This window comes from Poecilia reticulata, linkage group LG11 (genome assembly GCF_000633615.1).
Source record: "Poecilia reticulata strain Guanapo linkage group LG11, Guppy_female_1.0+MT, whole genome shotgun sequence".
Taxonomy (NCBI): Eukaryota; Metazoa; Chordata; class Actinopteri; order Cyprinodontiformes; family Poeciliidae; genus Poecilia; species Poecilia reticulata.
In genome coordinates, this window is record NC_024341.1 from 5,710,347 (window position 1) to 5,721,894 (window position 11,548).

General features: G+C 40.0%; 1 protein-coding gene across 1 annotated transcript; it reads right to left on the minus strand.

Moving 5' to 3' along the window:
- Window positions 1–6,664: 6,664 nt before the first annotated feature.
- On the minus strand, window positions 6,665–11,318 carry irx1b (iroquois homeobox 1b). The gene is made up of 5 exons (XM_008421426.2): window positions 10,613–11,318; window positions 9,169–9,414; window positions 8,108–8,840; window positions 7,526–7,586; window positions 6,665–7,047 (listed from the first exon to the last, which is right to left on the minus strand). The coding sequence occupies exons 1-5, from the start codon at window positions 10,850–10,852 to the stop codon at window positions 6,999–7,001; spliced, it is 1,329 nt and encodes a 442-aa protein (XP_008419648.1). The 5' UTR covers window positions 10,853–11,318; the 3' UTR covers window positions 6,665–6,998.
- Window positions 11,319–11,548: the final 230 nt, after the last annotated feature.

The following is an 11,548-nucleotide window of genomic DNA, read 5'->3' on the forward strand; positions in this document are numbered from 1 at the left end:
TGTAAATTTTAGTTCCACAAATACGATCAGGATACCTGACATCGCCTGTACAGATACCCCACTGACGGTGGAGAACCATTCTTTTTCGAGTCCTGACGCAAAAACTTTCTGCCGGTCTGCTAGTCCACAATGTACATTAGCATGTGTTTACTACTGTAGCTTGTGTTTGTGAGACAGTCACGCACGTGATAGCTGCGCTGTGACGTAAAATGGGCATTAGCCAATGAAACACGGCCCCTGTGGTAAAGTCCGTTGCTAGACCTGTTGTGGCTCAATATTGGTCCATATATAAGGTGCACCGGATTATAAGGCGCACTGTCGGCTTTTGAGGAAATTGAAGGTTTTTAGGTGCGCCTTATAGTGTGGAAAATACGGTAGTTGTCCTGGAAAATGATCAACCACTGTCCAAGTTAAATGATTTGACAGCTGATTTAAAGGGAAGGTAAACAATCTGAAGGAAGTTCTCCTTAAATATTCCAACCACTTTGTATTGATGGCCCTGCAACATCACACTGCCACCACCATGCCTTACTGTTGCAGTGTTCTTAGTTTTGAATGCATCACTTTGACTCATTCAAACATCCTTCTTGTTTCTGTGACTCAATAGCTCAATATTCTTCATGTCTACTAGGGATTATTTAAATAAATTCATTTCTTTCTGATAAGAGGATTATTTAAATATTCAAAGTTTGTTGATGGCAAAAAAAAAATTGGGTCATTGCTTGCAAAGACGTAGTGTATGAATATTTGAGCTTATTATTTCTAAATTTTTCTTAATCTTTCTCAACAAATAAATCTTTGTGATGATCTTTCTTCCCTCTGTTTTAAATTGTATGCCAGTCTACGTTTGATCAAGTTTTTCGGCTGTTTAGGCGACGAAGCTCCAACATAATGTGCAAAATTTAATATCTTAAAAAGACATATATAGCAACACTAGCCAGAAAAAGCAAATTTTTTTGGTCCTTTTTTTAATAGCAAAACATATTTTGGGCACTCTGTGAAACCGATCAAAAAAAAAAGAAGAAGAAGCTGTTTGAAGTCATTTTCAGCTCTATCATGCTAAGCTCGCCGCGGTTTCCAACTCGGAAAGAATACCATATTGTTTGGGCGAGCGGCACGTCGGCCATGCTGCCTGGTTGGGACGAAGTGCAGACGAAGGGAAGCGTGTGCAGAGTGCCTAATAATTTCCTCAACGCTGCTGATGGCAGTCTGTCAGAGCTGGCAGAGGAAGTGAAAATGGCCTCAAGTGTCTGGCGTCCTTCCACGCTGCTGCTCTCACATCAATGAAAACTCTATCATCATCATCATCATCATTATCATCATCTCTCCCTTCCCCTTTTTTTCTCGCCGGATTCACAGTTGGTCACATGAACTGTGGAAATATGGATAGATTTAACGATGGAGTTATAAGTATTCAACTTCTGTGTGTTTCGTTGGGATTTTATCAGATAAAGCGGAGTATAAAGGGAAAAAACATTATTTTCAATTTTTTTTTTTTACTGATAAAACAACATTCAGTCCCCTTTTATTCGGATACCCCTGTGGGAATGCTGTTCTTTATCTGGTTAGAGTTGATTGGAAGATGGATTGTCCTAAATACACAACTGTTCAGGTGGGCGAATTGATACATAATATTGATACCAAGTCTGTATCATTACTGTATCGAAACTAGGGGGCTCAGATTAATACTTTAGTGTCAGATTACATCTTGACATTTTATTTTATTTTTTCACTGTAGTGCCTCAGCTCTTACTTTCTTTAAATGCCTTGTGTAGATAGGAAAAATGGACACAAATCATGTTATGTTAACGTAATTTGTTGACACATTTAAGCTTCGTCCAAATTCTGTCTGACGTTTGACCAAAAATAATTTTAAAAAACTACATAAATGGCTAAGTTTTAAAAAAGTATTGGTATCAGTATCGGTACTGGTGATACTGGTTCTATATTTACTTGGTATTGGATCGATTCCAAAATATGCATAAAGCCTCTACCTTTTTGCAGAGTGATGATCATAAACATGCAGCAAACACCACAATAAAATTATTTAGATCAGAGCATTTTCATTAGCTAAAATGGCCTAGTTAAAGTAAAACCCTCAAGGAAACTAATAACCTGTGAAAAGATTAGATTGCTGTTTACTCCATCCAATCTGACTGAGCTGGGGCTATTTCTGCAAAGAGAGTTTGGCAAAAAAAAATATAATCAGAACACATAACATAAAGTCCAAATAAAATACTTTTTAAGTTGTAATGTGGCAAAATGTAATAACATAAAATAAGGGCTGTGAATACTTTTCACAGCTGTGGAAGTTTTGTCTCGTCTAATTGTATAAGAGCAAAGATAAGGTCAGTATCAACTTTTCTTTCTACATGATATTTAATGTTTCCAATTTTCCAGATGGACAACGTCTCTTTGCCACTTGTGTTGTTTCTAAAATGTGACTGTCTCAGATAAAAAATTATAGATTTTAAAAAGTATGATATTCTCATAAATTGACTACTCAGCTGTTTGAAATACTTTTTAATATAACGTTTACGAGTCCAACCTAGCAGTGAGTCGCCGGTCTGGGTCCACAAATCTGGTGGTTCTGGTTCTTTGTATCTGTTCGATGTTTTCCGTGTTCCTGAATTTACACAACACTCGCCTAGGTCAGCCAGATCCATCAGAACAAACACTCCACTGGCACTTATCAGCAAGAGCTGAACCAGATGTTAATCCACAGGTAAAACCCTTTTATTCTTCATTCTGTTTTTTTTTTTGTTTGTTTGTTTTTTGGCATGAATCCACACATTGTTAAAGTTGTGCGGGTCTTCATCTGAACATAAACCTGACTAAACGCATTAATATCAGTTACTTACAAAGTTATGATGGTTAAGTAAAACTGATGAAATAACAAAAAACTGAAATTGAGAAATAAAAACTTGAAATATTTAAAACTGTTAATGGGAAATCTATAACTAACTGGAACTATATTGTGCATTTATAAAACTAACTAAAACATATTGAAATTATAAATATATCTTTTATTTTTGTGTTTATGAATCTATTTATTAGCCCTTTGAACTGATGTGAAATTAACTCCCCACACTATCAGTTTACATCAGCTATCAGCAGATTACAACTCTTTATAATCCTTGCAGCTTTTACACTAGTCTGCAAAACGGCGACTAGTTGGAATAAAACACAAGAGTCAGTTTTTGTTCAACAATAATTGAATACTTTCACCTTTTTCAATTCTGCACTGACGTAAGAAAAAACTAAAACCCCTACAACTAATAAAAACTAAACAAACTAAATATTTTACTAATAAAACCTAGCAAAAACTAATTAAAGCTAACTGAATTAGATAAACAAAAAGTACAATGAAATAAAACTGTCACAAAAAAAGCTGAACCCAAGAGCCTCAAACGCTGATATGTTTCTAAACCAAGCACAGAGTGGGTGAGGTGGTGAGAGGGGGGGGTACAGCTTTGAGAAACACTCACCATTAGCAGCCCTGAGACCCCCCACCGTCCAGCCTCTTTCACTCTGAGCCTCCTCTCCTCGGGCCTTTGACCATCACAGGATGCCACACCAACCCCGGCCCCCTCCCCCTCGTGGGGCTGCCGCCCCCATACCGGCTGCTGGCCTTTTCCTGGTCGTCTGATCCATATTTCAGAGGCGGCAGCGGAGACACCGAGGGGGTTATAATCCCACATTAAAGAACTGAGGCCCGGCCTTGTGAGCGCGCAGTGCGCCAAGGTTCACAAGGTCCTACAAATCTTCAATTTCTGATTTCGGCAGAGTCTGCAGTCAGTTCCAAGGTGCTGAGCCAAGGAAAGAAGATCATGGTGAAGAAGACACAGTCAATAGTATCTTTTTTTTTTTTGTATAATAACATTATGTTTATGTAAAATAACCCTAAATTGAAACAGCTATCTCCTGTGACATTAAAGTTTGAAGATAATAATAATAAGTCAATCTGTTCATTGGTCAGATAGAGAGGTGGGTAGAGTACCCAGGAATTGTACTCAACAGTAGCGATACTTCAACGTATTTTCACTCAAGTAAAAGTAAATAGTAGCCGTCCAAGAAAAAAAAAATCATATTTGGTAAAATGTCAACTCAAGTACTGAGGAACTGATCATTTAATATTTAGAGATTACATCAGCAGACGGACCAAAATATGAAGTTAGGTGGAAATGTTTGTATTTTAAAGGCCAAAATTAAAGTAATTCATAAAAACAGCACAATTACAAAAATAACAATAGCAGGCAAAAGGACAATTTCTCCAAATTATGAAACTTTAACAAAAACTTCAGATGTGTGTCTGTGTCCGGTAAGTTTTGGTTCAAAACGAGCTTTTTCTTCATCCAGTGAAGTTACTCACCTCCAGGAATTTTACTCAAGTAAGAGTATCAATATTTCAATGTAGTTTTACTCAAGTAAATGTCAGACATAGTCGTTCAAGAATTTACTCAAGTAAGACTAAAAATGTATTTAGTAAAAAGTGTACTCAAGTACTGAGTAACTGATCATTTAATATTTTAAAATGACATCAGATGAATCAAGACGTAAAGTTATGTGGAAATTTCGTTATTTTAAAAGCAAAATGAAAATAATTTGTGTGAATGACAAAATCAGGCAAAATCAATTTCATTCAGTATAAAACTTATAAATCTTTAACAAAAACTGTAGAGTTTTGGTTAAAAGGAATTAGTTCCTCATCAATGCAGTTCTGAGAATCCAGAATAAAAAGTTGTAAAAAATATTAATAAAAATATTTTTTTCCCCCAAAAAAGTTACTCAAGTAAATGTAACTGTAGTTATTACCCAACTCAGATGTGTCGATACAGGAAGTAGATTCTGCAGGAAACAACAGAGAGTTTAATCATATCATTAGTGTGTTTCTGGTTATGGCTTCAGGTTACCGTCATAAAAGTTCCACAGCCTTTTCCTACTTGTAGCGTCCCACAATGCAACACAAACCTGACTACAGGAAACGTTTGGATCAAGTTTGCGTCATACAACCTGGTAGCTTTGTTGGATCACATTCACTCCGTAAACAAACTCTGGTTGGAACCGTACCGAGACCGCGACCTCAAAGTGGTTGTTTTGGTCGAGTGCCATTGGCTGTTTTCACATCCGCACACGCAAAAACTGCACCAAGAACAAAGTGCCTCCAAGTCATACATGGCTGCTCAATGTCTCCCTCACTAACAAAAGACAAATTTTGTCTCTTTCAAAATATTTCAAGTTGTGGAAAACGCAAACAGTCATGGCCTGATGTTTAAAGACGCATCGACCATTTCTCCACTTTAAAACTAGCTGACATACTGCAAAGTTCAAGAGGTTAGCTTCAAAACCGCTCAATTTCTGTTTCAGTCTAATCTTTGCTATGGTTTAAAGTTTCTGTCATGAGATGCCAGAGAACGTGATAGAGCACGCGATAACGGTTCTGCACAAACTTCACCAAAAAACTGAGAAATTTGTTCACCCCCTGGACGTGGTGAGAACAAGAACAAAGCTCTTTGCAGCCAAAACATTTTGTACTTCAGTAAAAGTAAAGCGCAGAATACCTGGGAAGTCATCATAGGTCTCCCTAGATGTTCCTGCACATTTAAAATCTCTGACAAATCAGGCAACACGTTACAGGAGTTCTGCTCTGAACCCGAGTCAAGAGCAAACTACTAGAACTCTCAAGGTAAACCACATTTACCTGTTCTTGTAGTTTTTTACTGGCCTTCAAACAGTACTACCCCTGATTGACTGCAGTATACTGCAGCCAATCAGCCAAAAGGAGGCAACAATTTACGAACCATAGGTTATTTGGGATTCTTATATGAAAATATTCTACTATTGCAACCGACAGTGTTTATGTTTTAAGAGATATACCCAAACAGCTTTGAGTGGAGGATAGACTAACATCGTCCTAAACGCCCCCATCTTGTCAGCTGGCTGAAAGAAAGTTCCTATATCAAATATGTCTCGTATTAATCTCCCACTGGTTTAAAACTATAGTTGACAGTATGAGTCTATGGGCCCCATATGGACATTTTTATGACTGGATGGGCACTAAGTGGACTGGGCACAAGATGGACGTCAAAACAAACCTCATAAGTATCCCAAACTCAGTTTGGTACCCGATAGTTCCTGTCTGGGCCTTATTAGGGTAATGAGAAAAAACTTTAAACATAAACACACTTGGTAACCATAGGGGTCAAACCATAGGGGTCAAACCATTTTCTACCCATATGGGCCTCTTAATGTAAATGTTGGCTGGGTCCAATTGGCATGTCATTTAACCAGCCTGGTTCTACCTCAATAACTAACCAGCTAATATCAGCTGGTTGTAGGTATGTCACTCCATAAGCAGCAGAAGAAGACAGCATTAAGTGCTACCATGGCGACTGAATCTAACAGGTGTTTGTTCTGTATGTTTAAGTCAATTTACAGAACAAAAGTTAAGTTAGTTAAATAGATGGCATTATTATAACTGTGATAAACAATATCTTATCTTATTTTAGGACCAGAACAAACATATGTTTTTTTTCTGTTTTAAAGGAAAAAAAAATGAAGTTCTTATACATTTTTGGTTCGAATGTTTTTGTAACCGTGTTAGTTTTACACGTTAGATTTCTTCTAAAAACACTAATAAAAAAAGTGGAGAGGTTTTCAATAATAAACGCTTATACTGACATTTATTTAGGTCCCAAAAAAATATACTCTTTAAAGACAAATTCATAATGTGTATTTACAAATTTAAAAGGTTTTTTTCCATTCACAACAGAAGAGCAGAAGAAACAAATAGAAAAAACACATAAAAGGAGAAAAAAACAAAACAAAAACAAGCAAATCTCTGACATCTCTTTTGCATGTGGACGCTAATACTATAACTGGTCAAGCTTTCAGAAAAATAGCCTTCATTTAATTGTTCTCCATTAAATAAAATGATTCTTTTTTTCTGCTCCCCCCCCCTCTCTTTTTTCTTATAGAAAGTTTTTTGCTTCGTCTTCTCATAACGTCGTCGTCAGAACTCGCTGTGGCGTCGTTCCGTGGTGAGGTCTGAGGAGAGGGAACCAAAAACAGACGAGTTATTAAAAATAATAATAAAAAAGGAGCAAAAAGTGTCATTCACGCACGCGTAGTTTTAATATCGGCCTCTGCTTATTAAAATTAAACGGGTTTGTGTCTCACTCCACTTCATTGCTGATGTTGCTATCTCACACATTAGCCTCATTCGCAGAGGGGTAGAGAAGGAGGGGGAGGCTGTTTGGGGGGGGGCGTTTGAATAAATAGTGGCACATTATTTAAATGACATTAGGTGGTGATAAAGCTGCTGACAGAGCAGGAGCAGAAGCAGGAGGGCTGATATCTTGCTCTGCTGCCTGGTGAGGCGTTTAAGTGCTAAATCACATGATTTATGCGCCTGCTGCCCGCTCGCATGTGACGCTGTTTACCTCTGCTCTGAGCTTCATTTAGCAGGAGCCTTACAGAATTAGAGCTGATGGTGTCACAATAATAACGCGTCAGGAATGATCACCTGTCAGTGATGAGCTGAAAGGGAGACTTCAGGGAATCAGGTCGGCGCTCGCTGTCCTCATCTGCAAAAAATAAAACAGAAATAAAATCAGATCTTATCCAGAACTAATATATGCTTAAATATTTACTGTTTATACATATTTATAGCAATGTTATTATGGCATGACTAATTTTGGTGTATTTTCTTGCTTCTGGATGACCTCAGAATTATTTTTTTTTTTTCGTGTTCAGTGAATACTCCATGCAATCTGTTTGGACAGAAACTTTTTAAACTGCTTTTAATAAGTAATTGTAAGTAATTGAGCTTCCTGTGCTGTTCTGTAACTAGGATCAAAGGAACGTACATATGATTGAATTTAAATTATGAAAGAAACGTTATTTTTATGTAGTATGAGTTTAGACATTTGTTGTGAAGTGACGCTATGTAAATAACATTGAAATTGAATGTCGTCACAAAATAATGGCCGAAATATAATTTATTTATTTTTTCCAAAAGTGAAGTTACTTAATTGTTTTAGGAAGGTGGCCACGTGCTGTTAAAAAGTCACCGACAGATAATGATTAATGGAAATAACATGGCTACCATCTCTTTTTGGACTGAAGCTTCCCGATGACTCCACGTCGCTGTCATCCTCCGAGTCCGACGTCCCCGCACCGGCCGCCGCGGCGGCGGGCGCCGGCACCGCTCCATGTAGCGGCAGGTGTCCGGGCGGCGCGCCGCCCAGCAGCGACCGCATGTTCAGAATAGAGTTGGCGTTAATCAGAGCCGCGTTGGCCCAGTTGTGCAGCTTGCCGATCTGGCAAGTGTATATTCCGTGACCCGGCAGCAAGGCCGGGTGGCCGGCGGAAGCCAAAGCCGCCTGTTGCGCGAAGGCCGCGGGGGGAGTAGTTTTGTGCGAGCCGCTGTCGGGGGCCGTGGCGGTCTCCGCCAAAGACCAGATTTTCGGTTTGCTCTGCGGCGCTCTCTGGCACTCCGGTATGCTCGGCGAACGCTCCGCCGCGAGCTTGTCCCCGGCCTCCGCCGACAGCGTCCTCCCGCTCTCCGTGGAGGCCTGCTCCCTGACGGAGAGGCCCGCTTCCCCCTGTCCCTTCCCGGAGCCGGGCTCCCCAGCTCGCTGCTCCTCCGGCCTCTCGATGTCGACAGTTTCCAAATCGATCTCCTCTTCTTCCTCCTCGTCGTCGCTGCCGGTCTTGCCGTGCTCGTCCTCGTTGTCGCTGCTGAAGATGCGGCCGTCCCGGTCCTCGGCGCTGCGGCCCCAGGTCACCTTGTTCTCCTTTTTCAGACGCCTGCGAGCGTTCGCGAACCACGTGGAGACCTGGGAGAGGAGAAAAAACATTTTAAAATATTCTTAAATATATGATAACGCGCTCACGGTTCTTTAAGAGTTGCATTTTATTTGTTTTTACAAAACAAAAAAAAAGTAGAGAGCAGAAATCAACTGCAAACTTTTTTTCCTCTCTCTCTTTTTAAAACACTGCAGCCGTTTTAATTATCTCGTAATTTCTACAATAATGAATAAAAAACTCTTATATAACGCATATTTTATTAAAAAAAAAAAAAAAAAGATTTTGCTAAATCGTATCCTGTTTCACCTTAATGCAAAAAAACATTATTGTGCAGCAGAAGTCGCTGCCTCTGCCAACCTGTGTGAGCGTCATCCTGGTGATGATGGCCAGCATGATCTTCTCCCCCTTGGTGGGGTACGGGTTCTTCTGGTGCTCCTGCAGCCAGGCCTTCAGGGTGCTGGTGGTCTCCCTGGTGGCCGTCTTGGCCCGGGACGGGTCCCCGTACGGGTACTGGCCGTACGGGTAGAAGCCCTGAGCGGGGTGGACGGGCAGCGAGGCCGCTGGGTGGGAGCCCGGGCCGTCCTTCAGCTCGTACTGGGAGCCCTGGGAATAGCACCGGGGAGAGGAAGGCAACTTGTTGAATGACGTCTACACTGTAAAACGGGATTTTTTTTTCTTTTTTTGGAACGGATTAAATATTAGTCATATTTTATACTTGATGTTACATTTTTTTTTACAATTTCGATTATAATTGTATATTTGTAGTTTGTTAGACCCAAAAGTTAAGAGTCAGACTGATATGCTTATATTGGTTTTATTGTGAATAAATTACCTTGCTAAATAATAAGAATTATCATAAGACTTGAGGTTTTGTCAGAATTTTAATTTGTATCGAGCTTTAAATAGTTTAGCACTAGAGCTAATGCTAAAGTCAAACTTCCGAGCAAGTTGAATGTCCTGCCGGTAAATGACACGTATCAGTGGAAAGGTTGGTTAGAATAGATTTAAAGTTTTATTATTGTTCCAGTCAATTCTTCAGTCACAGTTAAAAACCAATAATGGATTTTTGTTTTACAACATTGGAGGATAAACTGGATGAGCAGAAATGATCTCAAAACATTTTTTAGAGTGTAACTTATATACTTGAACAATTCGATTTATAATAGTTTACTGAATTTACCCTCTTTTTCCCCCCAGAAATGATGTTTGCAAAATGTTGGTTAAATTTATTGGCTAAACTGCAACAGTTATTTTAACCAGTGTATTAAATACTGCCCCTCCAAAATTAACTCCAGAAATAATTGTTGTTGTTTCTGATATAATTTTACTTCCTTTCAAATTAAAAACAAAATAATAGTTTTACTCTAAACTACTTTTATATACACTATAGATTTTTTTAAATATGCACAGGTATGTTTTTGAAATGAAAAAAAATCTTTTTTTTTGTAGAATAAATTTTTTTAACGTACAACAATGTCAGATAAATTTCCAATATTTTAGCAGTGTTATGAAAAGAAGTATCAAAATTGACACGTATTAGTTAAAAAATCAGAAGATTTTAAAATTACTCAGCGTGCAAACAAATAACGGGACCTAAGAAGAAAATAAACGTAACTTACAATACCGGAGTTTTGCAGAAACGACGTTTTTTCTCTTTTTTTTTTTTTTTTTTTGTTAGTGTTTTTTTTGTGTGAAAAGTTTACGTTCTACATGTTCAAATGCGCAGAAAGGGAAAAAAAACACACGGTCTGCGCATGGACCTGTCTTACAACACCTGAGCGTCTAGAGTAGCAGCTCTTACCATCTGGGATATGAGGGCGAGGTCCGCCGCTCCGCTGTACGGCAGAAAGGCACTGTAGTTTGGAGCCGCCCACGGGCTTCCGTACATCCCCAGCATAGAGCCGACAGCCGCGGCCGTAGCGGAGGAGCTCACTGCGCCCTCCGTGCCTCCGTCCCGGGCGGCCGAGGCCGGCCGCTCGCTCCCGTACACCTCATGTGAGGCACTGAGGAACTGGGGGAACCCCAGCTGAGGAAAAGACATGTCCGGGGGAGAGGGGAAAAAAAAAGTCCGTGCGGTACAGAGCTCCACAAAAGTCAAAAGAGGAATACAGCAAGAAAAAAAAAAAGAAAAAGAAAGTAGGAATCCTCAGATAGAAAAAAAGGGGAGGAGGAGGGAGGGTGGGGGGGTTGCTGTCTAAACCTAAAGATACCCCCTTTATTTCAGAAACTGCCAAGCGTCTCCTCCTCTCCGCCGCCACGGAGTAGCTAATGTCAGAGCCGCAGTTTGGCACCTCGAGAGCGGAGTGATGCGAGCGTCTGGCCGCGGGAGCTTTGTGGATGTGGAGCTGACGGACTGATTGGCAGCCTACTTAAGCACCAAGCTCCTCCTATGCCCGGGGCAGGCGATTAGTGCATTGGTTAGCCCAGGTCGCGCGTATGTGTGAGTGTGTTGGCGAGTATGTGTTGAAGTGTGTGATTTAATTTCAGCAGAGAGCACGTGTGATAGTGTGTGCGTATATAGGCCTGGGTGTATCATTATTATTACTAATATTCGTAATTACCTTTTTAAAAAATATATTTTTGGAAGATATTTTTGAAGGCTATTCGGGGACATTCTTTCCTCGTAGATCGGCCCCGCTGGCATCAGTCCTCGGTCAGGTCCCCAAGGGGAAGCCCCGTGATTATAGTCAGGAGTCAGTGGAGCATCGCGTTTTCAGGGCATAGATAAAGAATGCTG